At 48.5% G+C, this 22,772-nt stretch overlaps 1 protein-coding gene across 1 annotated transcript; it reads left to right on the top strand.

Annotated features, from left to right (window-relative positions):
- Window positions 1-544: 544 nt before the first annotated feature.
- HNRNPM (heterogeneous nuclear ribonucleoprotein M) lies at window positions 545-22,763 on the top strand. The gene is made up of 16 exons (XM_088147418.1): window positions 545-751; window positions 1,877-2,049; window positions 5,390-5,442; window positions 6,250-6,257; window positions 6,346-6,439; window positions 7,233-7,433; window positions 10,591-10,744; window positions 12,002-12,051; window positions 12,143-12,203; window positions 14,913-15,014; window positions 15,413-15,457; window positions 15,983-16,057; window positions 18,022-18,120; window positions 19,562-20,328; window positions 20,646-20,697; window positions 22,076-22,763. The coding sequence occupies exons 1-16, from the start codon at window positions 591-593 to the stop codon at window positions 22,237-22,239; spliced, it is 2,259 nt and encodes a 752-aa protein (XP_088003544.1). The 5' UTR covers window positions 545-590; the 3' UTR covers window positions 22,240-22,763.
- Window positions 22,764-22,772: the final 9 nt, after the last annotated feature.

Raw genomic sequence — 22,772 nt, forward strand, 5'->3', positions numbered from 1 at the left:
CCCGCAACGGGGCTTCACCTGTCCGTGCGCGTGCAAGCCAGTAAGGGCCGCGGTTTCATTCCTTGCAATTACACGTAGGGGGAGCCGCGTCGCCCCCGCCGAGACGCCGTAGAAGGCGGGGCTAGAGCGGACCCTCGGGCTCGGCCGGCTACAGAGAGTGAGGGAGAGAGCGTTACCAGCAATCGGCCTATGCTGCTAGGCTCGACGGAAGTAGCCCTGCCGAGGAAAGTTCAAACGCCGCCGCCTACAGAAAACCGGCCGTTCGGCGTCTTTGGGCCACGCCTTCCAACGGAGGCAGCTTGAGGGGCTCGTGCCCCAATCCTTCAGGGGGACGGTAGTCGGGGGTGCTTGCCGTCCGTCAGGCTTCATCGGACGCGCCAACTTCCGGTGGCGTGCCGCTCGCGCTTCTGCAACTACGGCAACGCTGACGTAATGGGCGCTGGTAGAGGCGGGGGGAAAGGGCGGTATGCGGGGGCGTGGTTCCGGGCGCCGCTCCCTCTCATTGGTCGTCGGAGAGACGATAAAGAGGGGGCGGGCTCGGCGGCGCTTTCGCATGCGCAGCAGGTTCCGCGAGCTCGCCTGAGGAGGAAATGGCGGCGGTCGTCTCGGGTTCGGCATCCGCGGCGGGATTGGAGAGCGGCCCCAAAATGGCGGAGAGCGGAGTCGCCCCCGGAGGGGCCGGAGGCGGCCTGGCCGCAGGGGGGCCGGCGAACGGGGCGGGCAACGGCATCGCCGACGGAGCCCCCAAGAGGTGCGCGCGCACGCCCGCGGCGGGGGGCAGGCGGGCCTAGGTCGTCGCCGTCGTCGTCTCGGGGCGCGTGCACGGCGTGGCGGGAGGAGGTGGGAGCGCGCGCCCGAGCCGCCTTTCTCGGCCGGTCGCTTCCCCGCGTGCACGGAGGACGAAGGGAGCTGTAGTCCCGGCGCTGCGGTCGGGATGGGCCGTTTTTTGCCGGCGCGACTTCGCGGATCCCAGCCCGCTTCCCTGGCTTTACGCGGGGCGGCGGCGGCGGCGGCGGCGTCGTCCCTCATGGGAAGGGAAGGGCCGGTTAAGCGTGCCGAGGAGTTTGGCTCCTCCGTTCATATCGTTGGTGAGGCCACCCGGACAGGTAGGACGTGGACTTCGAGTCGCAGTTCACTGAATAGTCGCGGCCCTCCTGGCCAGTCCCTTGCGCGCTTTTCCCTTCTGTCCCCTCCGGCTGCTTTCTGCGTTTGGCAAAATGTACGCCTGCCCTGCCCTTCCGGTTCTAGGCGGCTTCCCGCGCGGGACGACGCATGGATAAAAGCAGAGACCCCATCACAAACCCCAGTGGATAGGCAGACCTGTTGAAAAGTATAAAGGAAGCTGTGGCTGCCGTCAGAGCACGACTCCCCTTTTAAAGAGGGCTGTTTTTTTGGCGTTTTCCAAGGCAGTCAGGGTGCACTAAGGGGTACGTGCGTGTTTATATATTTCCCCGATGCTATGGAAGGAGGTCAGAATATGTAAGTTGGAGATTGGATTCGATTTTGCATGTGGATATCGGAATACAGATTCTTTCTTAAATTGGAGATTATCCTGTAATCCTTGTACCTGACCTGTGAAATGGGTGGCTGTTATCTTGCTGTAAAACATGAATGAGTTTGAAAACAGGACAGTTAGAAATGCCCCCGCTGAGTTAATGACTGTAATGTGATTTGTTGCTTTACACACTGCACGCAGTTGCTGTGATTTTGAGTAAGATGAACCAAGCTATTGTGTCTTGTTTAGAAAGCTAGGTTTAGAGTCATATGCGTATGGTGGTCTTTCTTGAAAGGTCCTTGGCATCTGTTGTGTGGTTTTCAGAGTTAACATTGACCTGGTTTGGGGCCTGACTCGGTCGTCTTTCTTTCCTTGTTGCAGTGAAGGTGAATGGCCCAACCAGAATGAGAAAAGGAAAGAAAAAAATGCTAAACGGGGAGGAGGAAGTCGCTTTGAGCCATATGCCAGCCCTTCGAAAAGATACCGAGCCTTCATTACCAACATCCCCTTTGATGTGAAGTGGCAGTACCTGAAGGACCTGGTCAAAGAGAAAGGTACACAGCTTGGGTGCGACTGACGGACATCTGCCGTCCTTCCTTGTGACCTCTTTCTTTATCCAGAAGACGTGAATGGGTCTGAAATGGTTTGGGTAGCCGTAGCAATGTTGAGCAAAGAAGGTTTTCTGAGGGCAGGCGCTTCTGGCGTTGCATGCTAGCGGCTGTGCCCTCGCAGGATGCATCCTTTGTGAGCAGGTGTTTGGCACAAAAGCGCCTTTAGACTCTTGGGAGAGGTGAGACTTTTATCGTCAGAGACTTGGATCGAGGTTTTTTGTTTTTTAAATTAGAAGCCCTCTTAAAGCCTTTCTGGATCAATTATCCAGTTTCCATTGGGGAGGAGAGCAGTAGTCTTCCTTGTTGATGAAATCTTGCTTTGTCGTTGAATGCCTAAGATTGTTTTAAGAGTGTGCTCAAGGGAAGGTGGGTTAATTTAGCCACGCCTCATAAATTTACAAAGGGAATGCCTGCAGTGGTTTAGTCTTGTTCAGTCAAAACACTGCTTAGCCTGCTTTAGGATCTCAAAGGTCTTGGCAGGTAGGCATTAGAAAAATCTGGGTGGGGGGTGAGCATGCAGTGTTTTAAACACATTTTCTTTTTTATATTCACCTCAACATAATCATTGGAAGCCACACTAAGTCAACACCAGCATGACTTGACTTGATGCTGAAATAATTAATTTTGTAGTCCTTTTGTGGGAAACGAGTGCAATTGCAATCTTGGTGAGCCTCTCTTAAAACACTTAAACTGGACAAGATATTTGGATTGTGCTTTGAAGCTTAGGGTCCAATGTGTACCTGTGGCTTAAAGTGGAGAAAGACGGCTAACAGGCTTGTGAGCCTAAGGCAAGTAAATGGAATGCACGGCCCCATTTGGGGTGTGTGGGCCATTCATAATTAAGTGTTTAAACCCTCCCCGGGGGATGTTGGTAGCACCAGAAAGCTCAGCAGCACTCATCAGAAATTGGAGTTCCAGTTCTCCTTCTAGCTATGGCTTTGTTTACATTAAATTATGAATGGAACGTTGCTTTGGGGCGTGCCAGTTCTTGACCTATGCTGCGTGTGAAATATTGGTGAATAGGAGTACCTTTGTGCATAGAGGTGTCACCACTTCAAGCACTATGTTGAACATGGGCCATGTGTTTTCTGGCCTTTTTTCTCCAGTTCAAAATCCATCACGTTGGATGCAAAATTCCAATGGGAGGGTTGTTTCCTCTGTTCTTCTGCTCCAGAGGTTTTCCCCTCCAGATGCTCCTAGGAGGAAATGGAGAAATGGCTTCATTCTCTCTGCAGAGAGCTTAGTGATTCTTATGTACTGAGGGGGGTGTTCTTGGAGTTTGTGACTACAGCTCAGGTTGGTGTAACTGGCATCTCTTAAGAGCTGCTTTTCCAGCCTTCTTTGCCAGATGATTCTGGAAACAATCTGAGATAAATCTCATTTGATGGCAGTCACAGTAGTTCCAAGATCCCACATTGTGGTCCTAAAAATGGGTAGAATTCTGGGTTTTGTCTACAAGCACCACAGGGCCCTGGATTCAGGTTTGGAGCAGCAGATCAATGATGAAGGTTACAGACTGCTCTTCCGCCATTCAAGAATTGTGGGATGTTTAAAGCCCGCAGTAATAGTCCTACTGCAAATGTGCCTGTAAGTATACGGTCTAGGAGACTTCAGTGTTGTGGTCTGTTCAGATCTCTCACGGGTGTGTGTGGATGCCTGCCTTGAAATGCTTAATCGTGGCCTCTCCCCTCGGTGAAGTCATTTTAGTCTGATCATTGGTTGGTGAAACTTTAAAGTTACAGGTGTGTAGTATCTTCGTCTTCTTCCTTCAAACTTTGCACCAGTGTTCTTGATACTTTTCCAACCCATACAAATCAGTTAAGATATTTACTGCTGAAAGCATTTGACATGTTGGTGCTGATCATTCATGCAAACAACAACCAACTTTACAGGATGAAAGACGAGACAGACCAGAATATCTGTTTGAACAGCCCACCTAACATAGTTCAGATTGTTTCTTACAAAATTTAAGATTCAGCCTTTCTTAGCTCAGGGTGTAGTTTGTTGTTTTAAGCTTTATCATGGCCCAGACTGGATGGGTGTTTCAGCAAATGGTAGCCGGCGTTGCAGAGCTGGTTAGTTGACCCTCCCCCAAAAACTAGACAGTGTATATTATACTCATATCTTCTCACTTTTTCCATTTTAAAACTCATTTGTAATTTGAGTTCATTGTGTCTGTAGGTCAAAGAGAAATATTTGCCAAGATGGAAATGGAAAAGAAAGAATTAGCGTGGAGTGGTAGCTGGAGCAGAATTCCAGATGTAAATTCCTTTCTTTGCCCACCCTATCTCTTATGGTTATGTAGTGACATAACATTACAATCCTCTCTTCCTCTCTCTCCTTCCTGTTCCCTACTCTCCTGTTTGAGGTTACGAAGGTACTGAATGAGAAGACTTACGACTGGTCCTTGTAGCTGCAGCCGTTGCAGCATCCCTGTGGTCGCATGATCATGATTCGGGCACTTGGCAACCGGCTTGCAATTACAACAGTTGCAGCATCCCACGATCACGTGATCACCATTTGCAACCTTCACTGCCAGCTTCCGACAAGCAAAGTCATTGGGGAAGCTGGCGGGAAGTCGCAAATGGTGATCACGTGACGTCACGCCTGATGACTCTGTGGGATTCGCTTAACGATGGCAACCGGAACTTCCGCAACTGTCGGCGCAGTCACATGATGTTGTGCTTTGCAACAGCATCACTTAGTGACAGAGTTGCCAGTCCCAATTACTGTCATAATGCAAGGACTACTTGTACCTGTTAATAAATGTATTTGAAAATATAGGCTTTTGAAGTGCTGTAGATTAGAAAGGGGAATAAGACATAAAACAAGTCTTAAATGTTTCATGTTTGGGAACAGGAAGTAGCAAGATTAGTTACTTCTTACACTGTGGAATCCAATTCTGCTCAGGACATCTTCCTTGAGGCAGGAGAGACCCTGAGTTTAGGTCCTGCTGTTTAATCAGACTGGCGGTTCTCGTCTGTTCCACTGTTAACTAAGAAAATTGCGAAACTTCTCCATGCGAGTTCTTCACTTTGTGTTCTGCCCATGAGGTGGCAGTGACTCGTATATTAAATTGGGAAGGAAAACGTCAACAGCTCTGGTTCCACAAACATGCTGCACACCTGTAATGTCCAGTTGCGGTGGCTCCGCCAGTGGAGTGTTCCTGGGCTTTCTAATAAGGCAGAGGCTCCAAATAAGGTTGCTGACGACTGTTCTAAATTCCCCTTGTTTTCTTGGCTTTTTCCCTTGGTCTATGTACCGTCTGGAATCTCATTTGTAGTTGGTGAGGTAACATACGTGGAGCTCTTAATGGACGCTGAAGGAAAGTCAAGGGTAAGTTTTTGAGAGCATTTCTTCCGTGGATTTTTACTACATGACAAATATATGTTATGGTGGTGTGGAACCAAATGAATTTGGGCAAGACAGCGTGTATGTGGTAGAGTGGTTCTCTCGTTGGCAGTGCCCCAGAGCTGCTTGGTGGGGGGGAGGGAGGTGGAAAGGGGTCTGCTAGGCCCAGCAGCGCCCCTGCTGCTGCGCTCCTTGGTGTTTGGCTGTATGACTTAAGCATGGATCCTCGTGTACCTTTATTGGTATATTAATGTCCCAAATTTAGCTTAAATGTTTTCGTGTGGTTCTTGTTGCCGACCTTCGTAAGCTCGGTGCGGAAGCAAGGTTGTATAAATGTCAGAACTTTATGGTAGTCTGTGTCTAAATGTAAGAACGAAAGTAGCTGTTTGTGGGCCTTAGTGCTTTTCAGCTCAGTGGGAGGATCTTTCAGCATCTTCCCTGAAGGCCGATTTTGGAGGAAAGTGGGTAGGCGTTGGCTGGCCTAGAGGCAAGTAGGAGTTAGAAGAGTAGAGAGATGTCTCTGAGAGAAATTGGCGTCTGTTCTGCCTATCATGACTTCTGCGTCACCCCTGGCCATGTAGGCTTAGCTTCTGGAACTCAGGTGAACAGCAGTTGTACTGTTGTTTAAACAGCAGCCTGGACCTTGCAGTCATAACCCCAATTGAGCATCTTTTTAAATATCTTTAAGATCCTTCTGCATTTAACTCTTGACTGACTTTCATTTTTCTGTTCCCTTTCCCCCACCCCGTTTTTTGCTGCCGCCTACCTGACTCTCAACTTCTGCGTCATCAGGGCTGCGCGTAAGTAGCTGACCCCTTCTTCCCTGAGTGTGGCTGGAATTGGGCCTGGCAGCCTGGGAGACTCATTGGCCTTGCGTTTTGCCTGCAGTGTTGTTGAATTCAAGATGGAAGAGAGCATGAAAAAAGCTGTGGAGGTGCTCAACAAGCACAGCCTCAGTGGAAGACCCCTGAAGGTGAAGGAGGTAAGCCCCTGAGTCCGGTCACACTAACCGGGGCAGCCAGCGAGAGGTGGCATTCAACTTTGTCCTATGTTTCTCCCTCAACCTTCCTCCAATAAGAGAGCAGCATGTCAGTAAACATGATAGCCTGGAACATTTCCCTTTCTTGCCTAGGGCAGAATTTCTTATTTCTGTGTTCAGCCATATGACATCTCTATTGCTCTTTTCATGATGTCCTGTGACATAGGGAGAATGGGTTTGCAGTTATAATCTCTTGTGAGGGTAAAAAAAGCCATTTCCCTTTTCCTTCCCTTTACTCCAACTGGAAGCTAGAGAGAGAGTATGTCTGCTTTTCACCTTTGGGGTGAAAGAAGAATCTCCTTACTCAGTTTCCTGTCATTTGTAGTAGGAAACCGAGCCCCATTTGGAATAATTTAATGAAAGCCAATTGTGCTGCTAGCTGTAGTCAGTCATCTGTTGTACAGGAAACCAGGCTGTTCAGAAAGTGTCCCCACTCAGAATTGTAGTTGCCTTCATATCTGGCAGAAGCCTTGGTTGCTATAGCCAGCCAAAGCTTTACTTGGTAAAATGCTTAGATTATAAAATGTTACAAACCTTTCTCAGCCCGTTTAATAAAGCTGCTACTTGTGTGTGTTGTGCCGGGGCGGGGGAGTTTGGGTGAGCTCTGGATCGGACTCCCGCAGACTAAAGAATTGGGATGGGAGGCCAAATTCAGCGAGGGCTCTCTACAACCCCAGAGCTCATCTCTGCCCTGCAGAAGAGCAGGTGGCTTAAAGTGTTTTCCTTCCTGTTCTAGGATCCTGATGGCGAGCACGTCCGAAGAGCTGTACAGAAGGCCATGGCAGCCTCTGGGAGTGGGATGGGCATTAGCCCTGGCCCTGGGGGCCCTGGGATGATTAACATCCCGCCCAGCATTCTCAATAACCCCAATATCCCTAACGAGATCATTCATGCCCTGCAGGCCGGCAGGCTGGGCAGTACCGTCTTTGTGGCCAATGTAAGTTGCCTCTGGCCTCTCTTTGCAGTTTGTGTTCAGAATTTGGTCCTTGGAGCTGAGAAGAGGGTCATTTTCTTTCTTAGTCTCTGGCAGAAATGAAATTAGCCCGGTGCAAACGATCCTGCCTCTTGCCTATTGAATAGCAAAATATATTTTCTAAGCTGTTGTTTATTTCGGTCATGGTTGTAAAATATAAAACATCGTTTACAAGCAGTTATCTGGGACACTTCTGTGCCTGTGGATGCCAAGGAATTGGACAGAGTCCTCTGTAGTCCTAATGTTCCACTCGTGGACTGGCCTCCTACCCCAGCCGACTGATCAAAGTGGTCAGGGAGAGTACTGGGAGTTGGATCCGGGTGGTAGTCAATGCATCTTTGAGAGAAGGGGAGTTAGAAGTCCTTAAGAGGCTGGTTCATCCACTCCTCAAGAAGCCAGGCAACAAGTTGGACAACTCCTGTCCTATCTCTAATAGTATCCGGATCCCTGGCAGTCTGGGTTCAGACCTGGGCATGGGATGGAAACCACAATGGATGGCTCTAGTGGATGACCTTTGGCAGGGCTTGAATGGAAGTGGCACAATCATCCTTGCCATACTAGTTTTCAGTGACTTTTGTTACTGTTGGCCACAATCTCCTTCTGGAGTGCCTGTGAGGGTTGAGAGTTCCGCTCCTTCCCAAGCAGATGGATCCAGAAGGCCATTCTGGGAGGAGGTAGTGGTCGGATCCCTGGGCATTTTGTTATGGAGTGACTCTTGGTTCAGTCCTCCCCCCTGTCCTGTTCAACATTTATGTGAAGCCATTGGGAGACTCATCCACCAGTTTGGGATGAATTATCAATATCTGTTTCAATTCATATGGCCACCCATCTCAACAAAGTGACTACAGGTGGCTGACAGTGATTAAGACCAAAACAAATATATGGCCAGCAACCAAAATGAATAACAAACAGCCCTCAGTACGACAACCTCACAGGCTCCAACTGCTATTCTGGCCCCCATGACTGAGAACACATATGCAGACATGGCTGTTGATTCAGATGATTCCAGGAGTGTATCACCTTTGACTCTTCCCCGGGAAAGGCCAAGCTTGCAAACTGGGGGTGCTTCTGGACACAGAGCAGGTGGAGACCATGGCCGGGAGGGCTTTTGCACAGCTTTGGCTAGTCTGCCAGGTGCAGCCTTACCTGGAAAAAGATGCACTGAAGATGGTCACTCACCCCCTTGTCATCTCTCAATTAGATTACCATGACTTATGGGGCTGTATTTTGGTCTTGCGAAAGCAGGGGAAAACATGGTTTGGGGACTGACTGACCAGCTACAGGCAGCTATATTTATTAATTTATCATATTGCCACAATTCGCTCCTCGTGGGGGGGCAGCTTGAGGTTGGCTGTTCTCAGTGGCAGCTCCCTCCTCTGGAACAGCTTGTCCCCTGCAGCATAGATATCCCCCAGCCTCTTGATCTTGTGAAAGCAGGGGAAAACATGGCTGTTTCGGAGGGCCTTTGGGAATAAATATATTGTGATGCTGCTTCTTAATTTTATAATGTTCTGTAATTTAATCATGAATTTTGAATTTGTATCTTTTACATTTTACATCATACTAAGTCAAAAATGAAAAGTCAAAAATAGTTTGTAATGATTGTGAATCCTTTGATAGTTTGCTAATATAGATTACCTCTTTGAGCTGAACAAACATGGCTGCCACATTCACGGGTACCCCTGGAGGGCATCTGTAGGAGTCAGCTCTTCTAAATTGGAAGGAAGGATGGCTTAACCAGTAGCACATAGCAGTAGCAGCCTTTTCTTGTTCAAAATCCTCTTTTAAAGAGCCCCTGTCACAGACAAGCAACAAACATGTCTTGATAACAGCAGGTTCCTGGACTTGGGGCGGCTGTCTAAGTTCAAAAGTATGTTTGGCATTTAAACTTTAAAAAGAATGGTGCTCTACACATTCTTGTAATTCTCTTTCCCTCCAAATGAATTTACTGGAGAAGTCTAGGCAGGAATATTTACAGATAGTCCTCGCTTACTGACCACTCATTCAGCGACCATTTGAAGTTATGACAGTGCTGAATAAGGAGATTTATGACTGGTCCTTGAAGTAGTGGCCATTGCAGCATCCCTGCGGTACACAATCACAATTTGGGTGCTTGGTGACAGTCGCAGAGTCTCACAGTCACGTGATCACCATTTGTAACCTTCATAGTTGGCTTCTGACAAGCAAAGTCATTGAAGAAGCCGGCAAGAGGTCACAAGTCATGGTCATGTGACAAGCTTAACAACTATGAGTGATTTGCTAATGACTGCAACTGGAACCACCATTGTAAGTTGGTCATGGTCATGTGATTTTTCACTTTAAGACTGCATCACTTAGCGACAGAGTTGCCAGTCCCAATCGCGATTGGTAAATGAGGACTATCTGTATTAAAATCCTCTATTTGACAAAATCTCCCACAGAGTGTGATTTAGCCCCAGCTTTTGCTAATTCTAGATTGAAGCTATCTTCCACCAACACTGACCTTTCTGGAAACTGAAAGTGCAGATGAATCAGCCTGGTAGCCCAGAACCAATGTGGTTCTGTTGAAGATTTTCATGGAGAGATGGCCTTAGCAAAAGGCAGAAGAAATAGTGCTAGTGAAACCGCCTCATTGGTTACAGTGTGGGCAGATCCTGTTCATCCTTGTCTTTGTAGGAGGCGGCTCCTGGGGCTGATTCCCAGTGGGGCAGGCCCAGGGGCCCATGGAAACAGAAGTAGGGTTAATTTGGACAGTTTCATTCTAAGTATGATAAACGCTAGACGTGTGTTTCTTACTGTGAGAGATTGGGAAGGGATGTTGCCTGTTGAGAGGGCAAGACTGTTAGCAGCTCATCTCAGACAGCAGCTTAGCCCAGATGGTAAGAAATCAGTGAAGAAGCGTTTCAGATCCTTCACTTAATTAACTCACTCCAGTGAGGGCAGGAAATTCTTCTTAAAATTTCCAAGATACTGTATTTATGCCAGAGTAGCATCAGTGATAACCTACTGGCTTGCCAGCTCCAGGGCTTGACGCGTGATATGGTCTTCTGGTTGCCTGGACAGAGCCACCAAAATGTGATCCTCATTGAGTTTTCATGATAAATGTTGCTCCATGGTACTCTTCTCCTGTCTCTTCCTTCAGCTGGATTACAAGGTGGGCTGGAAGAAGCTGAAGGAGGTGTTTGGCATGGCTGGTGTCGTCGTCCGTGCAGACATTCTGGAAGACAAAGATGGAAAGAGTCGTGGGATTGGCACAGTCACTTTTGAGCAAGCGATTGAAGCTGTCCAGGCGATCTGTATCCTTTTTTTGGATTACTCTAGAATAATGATCTGGGACTGGGATCTGGTATAGTTGGAGTACAATTGACTTATTTGGTGGGTCATCTGCAGAAGGAATTGGAGGTTTACACTTGGATTTAGCCTTCCTCTCAGGCAGCCCTTGCCATCTGGGTGTCCTTTACTTGTCATTCATTTCCCCAAAATCCCACCAAGTGTAGCCTGTGAATCTCATCTTTGAGGTCTACGCTGGCTGGAAATTCTGGGAGTTGAAGTTCCTTACACTGGGGAGCTAAAGCTTCCCAACAGTCCTTTTGTTCACAACTCTCTTCTGAGGTTAGGTCGTGGCTTGTTCATCCAGTGTGCTTCTGGCCAGGATGGGGATCTAATTCCCGTGTTTGCGTTATCTTAGGTGTTTCAGGAAGAAGCTGCCGACCCAGTTCACCCAGGTTTGGCTTCTGAATAGCTAATGTTCTCCCTTATCTCCCTAGTGCAGTTTGACACACATTTCAGCATGCAAGCACCAGCTTGGCATGGCTGCACGTTTCAGGGCAGTTGAGCAACTTATTTTGCAAAAACAAAGTTTTTTTCCTATCCTAGCCGGTAGTGAGGCTGAACTGAAGCCCCCATGAGATCAGCTGCAATGATAAATGTTTGTTTTGCTCCTCAGTTCCTTACTTGGGGAATGGATCTTGCTCTCCAAAATCACTTATGAGAGTCAATCTGTAGAAACAGCAGTTGAGGTGGGAATTGCCATGATGGATCTCCTGACTCTGCTTGGTCCTACATATCCCCCTGCAACAATCTCCTGAGGCTGAAAACTAGCATGGGGGGTGGGGGGCAGCTGATATTGCAACCTGTGTTACTGACCAGTTTTTGTGCCTATGTTGGGGGGTTTCAAGTGAGTGGGGTTCCCCTCAGTGTGCCCCATCTTCTGCCTGACCCTAACCCAGTAGAGTCTCCCCTCTTGTCTTCTGTTTTGGAAAGTGACTTAATGTTCAAATTGTCCAGTGCCCCAACAGTCCTCAAAAGGGGCATCAGTTTTGTCTTCCCCCCTCGCTCTCCAGAGAGGGTGGTGGTCAAAGGCCAGAGGGGTAGAAAATACCTGAAAAGGGAGGTGAATTGATGAAAATGTAAGAACGGGGCAGGTTCTAGCAAGCGTCGCCTAGAAAGGGAAAATGAATCTGAGCAGAGGAGGAAAGACACAGTTTGTGCTGCATCTCTTGGGGTCTCCATTTGGCCAACATGTGACCAGAACGCCTTGACGAAACCGCTAGCCATGTTCAACGGGCAGCTGCTCTTCGACAGGCCGATGCATGTCAAGATGGTGAGTAAGGGGTGGTTGCCTGTGCGCATCCCCTCCTGGTCTCCCCCCCCCACCCCCCGACACCCACACATTAAGCTCCTCTCTGTTTCAGGATGAACGAGCGTTGCCGAAAGGGGATTTCTTCCCTCCGGAGCGGCCCCAGCAGCTTCCTCGTAAGTCCTCTTACAGCTCAGTGAGGAAGTGGCACATGGTTGTGCTGGAGAGAAATTACTTCCGAAGCTGCTCTTTTCCTCGTGGGTGGAAGGCGTTTTGCAAAATCTGTTAGACTGATATCCCACCGTTAGTTCAGGGACCCAGGCGGGATACATTTAAGGCGCTTTGGAACTTGGAGAACGCCTGTGTGGGACCCCGCGGGCGTCAGAGCTTTGAAGTTGCTTGCAAGCTTTCATTGAATTAAGTAAAAGGGTCTTATTAAAATGAAGCGTTTTAGAGAGTTGTTTTTAACAAGATGGGAGGTGACAAATTTGATACCTAAATAAAATTTTAAAGATTAAAATGAAACAAACTCTGGCAAATTGCGTGCCCAGACTGTCTCCCGGGACGTTGGAAGTGGTCTACGCTTGCGGATAGTGGATCCGAGGCTCTTTTCTGGCCTTGCTTGGGAATACGGACAGCCCAGCTTTTGATACTGAGACATGGCTTCTTGCAGTCATTCAGCCAAGAACAAGCACGCCTTCAAGTGTCTTCTTGGCACCTTCACAGGGGTATACTTGTGGCTTTCTGTGCCTGGTTTGTTTCTTTATCAGACTTATGTGGCCGCCCATCTCACAAGAAGCTACTCTGGGCAGCCCACAACAATTAAATAATAAATATATAAAAACAGTCAGGCCTGATGACATAGCCAGGTCTTGAGGGACTTATGGAGCATTAACAGGGATGGAACTAGTTTCTTCCTCAACCTGTAATAGGGCTAGATCCAGGCCAGGGGTGCCTGCAGGAGGGGGTAAAAAAAGTTACGATAGCCACAACCATGCAATCCAAGCCCCCTCCCCTTTAATGTGCATGACATGGTTCTGGCCAGCATCCTGACTTTTTTGAGCCCCTTCCTATGGGCACCACTGATCCTGACTCATTTCATTGTGTAGATATCAAAACAAATGCACACAGTCATCCGTAGTTAGCTTACGTCCCATGGGAATTAAATTGTTAGGATAACGTTAGGATAATGTAGCATGAGAGGTAGTGGTAAAATAGTAAGCAAGCACTTCAGGAAAAAAAAGATTGAAAAGCTTTGAATTTGCTTGAATTCAACACTTCAGTTTATGAAGAATGCACTATTTGAACACAAGTATATTTATTTTATTTATTTATATATCAAATTTGTCACCGCCCATCTCACCAAAAAGCGACTCTATATATTTTAAAAGGTCAAATGTTGACTATTAGAAACTTACGTACCTTGATTTTGAATTGTTTCTGTAATGCATGTACAGTTGGCATTACCATTGTGTAAACTTCAGTGGCTTTAAATGATATTTGAACATTTAAAACCATACAAATTTAAGAAACATAAACGTTCACATTAAAATAACCTGATGTAATAAGTCCACTTCCTTTGTTAAAAATGTTAAATGTGCAGAATCAGATCTCCAGCTAATCTGAAACATTAGAAAATATTCCAGTTCAGAATCTTTCAGAAAATCTACCTCAAACCTAGCATGTTTTCTCTGTTCATGGGAGGAGGTCTTTAGTTAAGGAGGAAAAACCTTGACCCTTGTTGCCATTATGTTTATGAAGATTCTCAGTCATCCAGGTGGAATTGTCTGGAGGTTGAGTCATGGCAATTGGACTTCTTTTCTTTTTGGTAGAGATGTTTTGCTACTTGTCCAAGCAGCTTCTTCAGTCTAAAAAAGTTGGTTGGGGGACCCCGTAAATATTTCGCATAGTATATGCAATTCAGTGCGGTGAGGAATGCTCAGAGCTCTATGTTGGGGAAACCAAACAGCCTTTACACAAGAGGATGGCCCAGCACAGGAGGAGCAACAACACAGGACCAGAATCAGCCGTTTACCTTCATCTAAACGAAAAAGGACACTCATTTGAGGACAATAATGTTCACATTTTGGACAGAGAAGATAGGTGGTTTGAGAGAGGAGTAAAGGAATCCATTTATGTCAAAGTGGAAAATCCTTCCCTCAATAGAGGTGGAGGCCTCAGACACAACTTGTCCCCCATTTTCCAGGCTGTCCTTTCAACAGTCCCCAAGAAAATTAAGGACAGTTCAAAAGTTCACCAGGAAGGCAACAATTAACGCCCTGGGGATGAGAGAGAGATTAGGAGTAGACATCTACATCTCAAAGACATTACTAATCACCTCTCCTATTGTCCCTCAACGAGCCTATCATGCTAGTAAGAAACACAGCCACCCTGGAAGACTTTTATGGGGTCCCCCTAACCAACTTTTTTAGATTGAAGAAGCTGCTTGGACAAGTAGTGAAATGTCTCTACCAAAAAGAAAAGTCCAGTTGCCATGACTCAGCCTCCAGACTTGCTCTCATTACTTTTAGCCATCTGATCCCAGTTTACTCTTGCCCTCCAAAATATTATTTCTTTTCTTTTTCATCCTTTCCAGAAGAGGCTTTGTTTCTTAGAGATGCTAGTGAACATTACTGCATACAGGGAAAGTGTTTCAGGCTACCATCAGGGGGGTTATCTCAAAGCAAGCTGAGTGGGCTTGCTTTGTGCCTGTCATGGTGCAGAAGCCTTGCAGCCTCTTTGCTGACTAAGCTAAAACACCCAGACTGGCTAGATAAGGGTCACTGAGAACCAGGGCAGGCTTCTCTCTTCTCCTCTCTTCTCTGCTGTAGCTGTTACATAACCATGAAGAGGCATTGACTCTTGGTTGTATATCAATTTTGCAGATGGCCTTGGGGGGATCGGCATGGGATTGGGGCCAGGAGGAATCCCAATTGATGCCAACCACCTGAACAAAGGGCTGGGCATGGGCAACCTCGGCCCTGGAGGTGAGTGGGGGCCTCCTCCATTTGCTGCCTCGCTTTTTGACTTCTTGATTTCTTCTCCCACCCCCCCCACCCCGATTGATGGTCACGACAGAATCTCTTCCCTCCTGCCCCCTCTTGCCATCCTGACCGGTTTAGGGGGTGCTCAGCTGCCCTTTGGAAGGCTTTTCTTTTGGGGATGCCCAGCTTTCTTCAGAGACAGCCATGGTCTCTGGGCGATTTTAAAATGAAGCCAGCCAGTTTGTGGCTGCTTGCTCCCCACGGGCAGGCCTCAAGTCAGAAAGAGGGGTTGCTGCTTTTGGTCTCTTCTACTCTTCCTTGCTGGGGAGGGTGAAAGAATTGCCCATCCCTGACTGCTTTTCTCTTCTAGTATGCATTCACACACATCCCTTCTTTTCTAGGAATGGGCATTGAAGGCTTGGGCTTCGGAATGAATAAAATGGGAGGTAAGTCCCACGGATGGAACAGGCCAACAGTGGAGACTCTGGCATGGCCTAAAACCATCTAGGGTTTTCCGTGATGCCGATAACTAAATCGGAAGCCCAGGGTCCTCAATTGTGCCCCCGCTCCCAAGGAGGCAGGTTAGCCACGAGCTCTGAGTGCTCAGGCATCAACCTCGGGGTTACCATTGGCAGCCCTGGGGGATGAGGAATTCATTGTCAGCGCTGCCTGGATCCCAGCGCCCTTCTGCCCTTCCCAGGCCGAGCGGAAGGAAGGAAGCCATTTTGCCTCAATTTTTCTCCAGCCGACTTAAGAGGCCCTTGGAGGGCTTTCCAAGCTGCTGGGTCAGATGAGGTCCAGTGCATTACTAGCGAGCACTGTGGGCCACAGTCTCCAGGCCATCGGAGAAATAGGAGATGGGCGTGTAAGTCCTCCCCGTTTCGCCGTTAGTTAGTTGCATTTGTAGTCCCCTAAAATGGGAGCTGCCGTGTGTGCTCAGGTGCGAGTGCTGATTCTGTGCTGCTTTTCAGGGATGGAGGGCCCTTTCGGCGGAGTGGAGAGCTTGGGCCGTTTTCCTTCCGGAATGAACATCGGCAGGATGAGTGGTGAGAGCCTGCTGCCTTGCGTCTCACGCGCGGTCCTCCTTTTGTGCATGTGCACGCGCACCCCGTTGAGGCACACGTAAACACTTCTCTCCACCTGCGGTGCTTCCCAGCTCATTAACAGCTGGGGATGGGCATCTTGAGACGTAACCCTGGTTGGTGGTCAGGAGTTTATGGGGGGAATGTACAAATTCTTAAGTGAGATAACAACCTCCAAGGGGTGGAGGATGAGCGAGGAAATGACAAGATGGCACACAAAGAATCTTCCCTTAACCCCCTAGCTTTGCTGAGGACAGTATAGCTAAGTTTGGCTTGAGCACTTTCACACACCCCTTTTACTCTCTTCTACTCACCAAGCAACTGACAATATTTGGGGGGCAGTGGGGGTTGAGCTGCACTTTCCAGTGTTGCTTCCCCACAACTGGCTTCCTGTCTGGCCCTCTCCTCTATGGCAGCCCTCCTTTCCACTTCCTCTGCGCTCCCTGGTTTGTGGTTGGCGTAGCTGGGCTCACACAGGCTTGCTTGAGGTGCGGCTTTTACCTTCCAAGCTGATCCGATTTCACTGGGCTTCATATTCCAAGGCTGCGTTCCTTCCATGGCTTTGCTCATTATTTGCTGTTTTTCTTCCTCCCCCTGCTTTTTTTCCCTTCCCTGATCTTAGACTCATGTCAGGCTCCTGTCTTAGAGTTCATAAATACGATATTTACAACAACAACTGAACTTTGAAAGAAGGCCCAACGTTTTACATTTGAGTTTGAAGAAGGGAACGGGGTCAGCACTCAGACTAGTTACTTCTCACTCCTCAATGTTGGCTTGTTCTACTTTATTTATTCAATTTATAAGCTACCTCAATCACTTGAAGAATCCTGAGTCGATGTAAAAAATATAATGTAAAGCAAGGTAAAAGAACAAACCATTTTAAGCTACCATGTTGAGAAAGGAAAACACCAGAGCATCAGGGGATTTATATTGCGATATCAATGTCTTGGGGTCTCCTGAAAAAGCCACATTTTTAGGGTTTTCCTTAAATGCTAGCAGGGTTAGAGCCGTGCAGACTTCAGGGCTGGGGAGCTGCCCCAGAAGGCGGCGTGGCCATGCAGGAAGGCACAACTCCAAAGCCCCACTGGATGTCATAACTATTGATTGGACCTGGAGGGTGCCAGCCCTGCTAGATGTAACAGGATGGGCAGATCTGATTGGAAAAAGACAGCCCTGCAGACACCAAGGCCCTCAGCCATGGAGACTTTATAGAGGACAACCAGCACCTTACCTTAAATTACATCTGGAAGCTGACTGGCAACCAGTACAGCTCACAGAGCAGAGGTGCTAATTCCGCATAGCTATTCACACTGTTGTAGGTACTGGGTGGCCTTCAAGGGCAGCCCTGTGTAGCATGGGTGGTAGTAGTCCTAATGCTGTGTAATGGTTAGCAACTACTGAGGGCAAACAAGAGGAACCTGAATTTGTAGGCTTTTTGTTAGAATATTTGTCCACCATTGGGATCAGCCTGATGGACTAGATAATTCCATCAGTGCTTTTCATCCAGTCAGGGCATTTCTCATCAAGGAAGAGAATGGAACTTCCAAATGCAAAGGCATTTCAGCTGTTACTTCAGTATACGGGAACAGCAATGAGTATACGACTGCTGCTGTTTTGCTTAAAGGGTTCCCAGCAGCATCTGGACAGGCCTTTTTTGCAAGCAAGATCCAAGACAGGATGAATCTGTGCACATGATCCAGCAGGGCTCAGTCCCTGGAAGAAACAGCTTTTCAAGGATTAAATACTGTGGGTGGACATTCCATCTCTGAACTGGTTGAGGTGGGGGACAGACTGGTTGAAAGAGTCAAACCTTCACAGTTCCCATGGAGCATCTGAAGTCCATGCACAGAGGACGTTAACTTGGCTGCTAGAGCCTTCTGCATGCTGTCATCCTCCCAGAGGGCTTAGATTTCTTTTCTGTCTTCCAGAAATGGACCGTGCAATTGGAGGAGGATTTGAAAGAGATTTCCCAAGAAACGAAATGGGAATGCCCCGTAGTTTTGGAGACACTCTGGACAGAGGAATAGGTATGTCATCCTGACTCTGCACCCAGCATGCTCCTAAGAGTTTGGTGTGCAGGGAGTGGCTTTTTCAGATGTGGATCGTGGGTGCGGGAAGGGTCTGATCTGAGCATCAGATGCTAGGCTGTCCCCGGGTTTCCCAAGTGAAGAATGGCAGGTTTCTAAGAAGGAACTGCAGCTTCAGCTGGGCCAGAGAGAGCTGCGAGATGGAGGGGATGAGAAAAAGATGGGAAGGGCGTGTTTCTGCCAAGGCTGTTCCCAGACAGCGAAACAAGTTCTGCTGGGGTGCCTGACGTTTCTTCCCTCTCCTCCGCGGGTAAGAAAGAACTAGCATTAGATCGTAAAAGGTATTAAGAGCAGAAAACTCTTAAAAGCAGAGCTTTGGTACCTAAGCTTTACAAAGTGGGAGAATGAGTTTATTTATATAAAAAGGTATATTTCACAAACCACCGTACTGTGCTAGGTCTGCATTAGGGAAGAACAAAACAATCTGCACAGAGCAACTGGTTTTGCCTGGTGCCATCTGGATGGAGGGGCTTGGAACACGCGTGTTAGTGCAGAAGTGTTTTGAAGTGGGGGTAGGAAAAGCCACGGCTGTGCAGAGGTGCCCCAACTTTATCTGCTTTTGCCCTGTAAGGCTCTCTGGAAAGAAACAGAAAGAGAGAGGTCCCAAAGCCAGAATGCCCAAAATGTTTTGATTTGGCTGAACACTTCAGCCAAACTTTGAGCCAGACTGGGTTTGACTCAAGTTTTTAATAAAACTCATGTCCTGTTTTGTGTCCCCCCTCTGCCAAAAAAAAATTTTTTTTTTTTTACTCTAAACATTTGATGGAGGATGTCACTACACTGAGCTAAGCTGTACTGGGGTTTGCTTGGGTTTAGTCTAGCCAGTTTTGTCTTGTTAACCATGATTAGCAGCATTTCCATAAAGAAGGAGAGTGTAATCCAGCTGGGCATGACTAAATCAACAAACCAAATCCATTTACACCACAGCTTTGTGCGAAGGGTCTCCCCACCTGTTTCTCACTGGAGGTGGGGTGTTCATAGGGCACTTAGATAGAGGGCACTTTTCCTGTGCCCGAAAGATGTCATGCAGAAGAAGGCCGAGAGCTGCTCAGGGTAGTCCCAGAGGGTGCGGTGACGGGCTGAAGTTACAGGAAGGCATTTGAACCAAGAGTGGAGCCAAAGGCTTGGAGAGGCGGGGGCTGCTCTTCCCCGGGCGGGGCTAGTAGAGAGGCATCCAAAAGGGCCCTGGATCGCTCCGTGGCAGAGGCCTTGCTTTGCTGGCTGAAGATTCCCCAGCTTAGTTTCTGGCAGGGCTGGGAGAGCCGTTTTCAGTTAGGCTGGAGAGACCCAGCCTTAAGGAAGGGGACATCGTGGGGACTGCATCTGGGCGGGCCCTTTTCGCGCCAGAACTGAGGACTGCCTCCTTCTCTTTCTTCTCCAGGGGGTGGCGGCGGCGGCACTGCAATTCCTGCCATTGATAGGATGGCCCCCGGGCTGGACCGCATGGCCACCAGCATTGACAGGCTCCCCACTGGGATAGGCCACGGGATCGAGCGCGTGGGCTCCGAGATGGACCGCATGGGGCTGGTGCTGGACCGCATGGGCTCTGGGGTGGATAGGATGGGGTCGGGCATTGACCGGATGGCTCCCCTGGGTCTAGACCACTTGGCCTCCAGCATCGACCGGATGGGCCCCGGGATGGATAGAATGGGTGCTGGCCTGGGCTTCGGCCTGGACCGCATGGGCTCGACCATCGACCGCGTGGGCACTGCCATGGACAGGATGGGCACCGGGGTAGACAGGATGGGCCTGGGCCTGGACCGCATGGTCCCTGCAGGGATGGGCCCAGTGATGGATAGGATGCCAGCGGGGCTGGACCGCCTTGGGGCGGCCCCCATGGACAGGATGGGGCTGGACCGCTTGGCGGCCCCCAGCATGGACAGGATGGGGCTAGACCGCATGGGCGCGGCTGCGACCAGCATGGACAGGATGGGGCCTGCCTTGAGCCAGGGCATGGGAGCAGGATTAGACAGGATGGGGCTGGCCATGGGGAGCAGCTTTGAGAGGACCATGGACATGGAGCGTGGCAACTTTGCTGCCGGAAACTTCACTGGCGCCCTGGGAACCGGAGGACCTGTTGCTGCTGCCGCTGCTGCTGCCGCCGCCGCCGGAGTAGCCAGGAAGGCTTGCCAGATCTTTGTAAGAAATGTGAGTTGAGCCAGGGTGGTGGTGGTGGAAACGGGGGTATCCCAACCACTCTCTCTCCCTGTTGTAGCTGGGCTGCGAGTCCAGCTAGAATCGCCCCATCTCTTCTCCCTCTTCTTTTGTCTGGTGCCCACATTTTCTTCCATTCCAGTCTCATAAAAGGTTGTGGTCAAGAGGAATTTGAGAGTCCCTCCACTATGAAGAAGCAGACCACTAACCAAAGGGGGTTCCAGTGGGGTTTGTGGCCCGCCCGGGGCTTGCTTCCTACCTGGTAACGTAGCAAGTGGATGACTTTGGTGCCTTCTCTTTGTTCTCACCAGCTTCCTTTTGACTTTACGTGGAAAATGCTGAAAGACAAGTTCAATGAATGTGGTAAGTCACTTGCTTAGACTTGATCAAAGGGCGAGGGAGTTTTGTAACCTAAGGGGGAAAGAGCTGGGCTTGTTAGCAAAGAGGGATGAGAGGGATCTGTTCCCTGAACAGATCAGGGGGTTTGGGACGGTCTGTGTCCAAACTTAAACACATGCTACAAGTGTTTTGCTCCACAGATGGAATGAAACACACTTCTTTTCCCCCTGATAAAGACTGAAACGTGTTCAGCCAGGAGTGGTCTGGGAGCGAATGGGAAAAAGACAAGGCTGAGGGGCTTCTTCATTGATAGTGGGTGTGGATGTTGATGGGAGATGTGCAGATTGTTACACAGGACATCCAAAAGAGGAGAGTGTCCTGCCCCCCTCTGTAAAATCCATTTGGGATCTCTCCAGATTTTGCCTCAAATGAAACCAGAACATCTGGAACACTGCAGCTTGTTTCAAGTTCAAAATCAATAATACTTTCTATTTTGCTAAGAGCAGCATCTCATAGCTGCTGTACTGGAGGGCTGGGACAGCTACTTTACCTGTGGCAGTAGAGTTTGGGAGACCAGTTATCCTGGCCTTTGTCTGAAAGTGGTGGCCACCCAGCTGTGCCTGTCTGCCCTGCGTTAGCCACAGGGTGAGCAGGCTTGGGACCAGTGGCTGCACTTCATTTCAGCTAAACATTACAGAGATGCAGATTGGATGACTGGTCACTAATAGGAATGGGCTGGATTTTCTTCTCTTGTTTTAAAAGGGTTTCTTTCAGGTCTTCTAACGATGCCCCCATTGCCACTGTAACTAAACCCATCCCCCTTGCTGGTGGTCGTCCTCGTCATCTCTTTCCTTCTACCTTTCCCAACATCAGAGCCGCCTCCAGAGAACTGCTAGGTCCTTGCATAATCTATCCAAAGTAGGATAATCTGAGCCTGGTCATTTGTGCCTCAAGAGAGAACTCTGGGTTGATTGATGATCCACCAGTTTGTTTTCTCGGCTGTCCACGGTCTCGGGCGTCTTCTCCAACAGCATAGTTCAAAAACATCCCTCCTCTTCCTCTCCTGCTCCTTCAAAGTCCAGCTTTTGCTTCCATAGAGAGTCACAGGGAATCCCATGGCTTGTATGGCTCTGATCTTTGTAGGTACAGACACATCTTGGCATCTGGATATCTTTTCTGAGGCCTTCATGGCTGCTCTACCAAGTACGAGTCTGCGGCGTATTTCTTGACTGCTTGTTCCTCACTGTTGATCTGCAGTACGGTAGCTGCTTAAGCCAAAAAAAAAAAAATGCTGATTTACAGTAGCAGTCCTTTAAAGCTCATGACCAAATAAGTGTTTTAAATACAGAACAGTGCAAACAGTACAGCAGATATCCACGACAGTCGATGAATTCTCTTGCAGGTCATGTACTGTATGCAGACATCAAAATGGAGAATGGGAAATCGAAGGGGTGCGGAGTGGTGCGGTTTGAGTCTCCTGAGGTCGCTGAGCGAGCCTGTCGCATGATGAACGGCATCCAGCTCCGTGGCCGAGAAATCGATGTGCGGATTGACCGAAATGCTTAAGGCCTATCTTTTTAAAATGCTGAGGGGGAGAGAGTGGATTTGTAATTCTTTCTTGTTTGTTTGTTTGTTTTTTTAATTTGGCTGGCTGTAAAGATGGTGAGACAACTTTGCTGCTTTCTGGAGTAATTTTAATTCCCTTTTTAAAATTGAGGGTGGCTTTTTCCATTTTGTCCTTTTTTTTTTTTGCATTGAAACTGTTTAACCTGCACAATTCTGGTTCTTTGTAGCGATGCCACCTTGTTGAATTTAAATACTCGTTGCACTGTGTCTTGGGTAGTCCTTTTTCCAGGAACTGGTGGCTTTCGATTCCAGCCCACTCCTCGCTGGTGGAAGAACCTCCCGGAGAAAGCCTTTTGAGGAAAGCTAGTGCTGATAATTGTGTATCTGTTCTCCTCTGGGAAGTAGCTTGTTTGGGAACCTGCAGACTGAAGTGTTTGGAAATACGTATGAGTAGAACCTGATTCCGACCAAAACCGCGTCCTGTATGAGATCTGTTGATATTAAAAGCGTTTCCTTGTGACTTACGTCGCCTT

The sequence above is a fragment of the Python bivittatus genome, unplaced genomic scaffold, assembly GCF_059951505.1.
Source record: "Python bivittatus isolate LINGU-HERP-01145 unplaced genomic scaffold, Pbiv_v1 ctg000500_np1212, whole genome shotgun sequence".
Lineage (NCBI taxonomy): Eukaryota > Metazoa > Chordata > Lepidosauria > Squamata > Pythonidae > Python > Python bivittatus.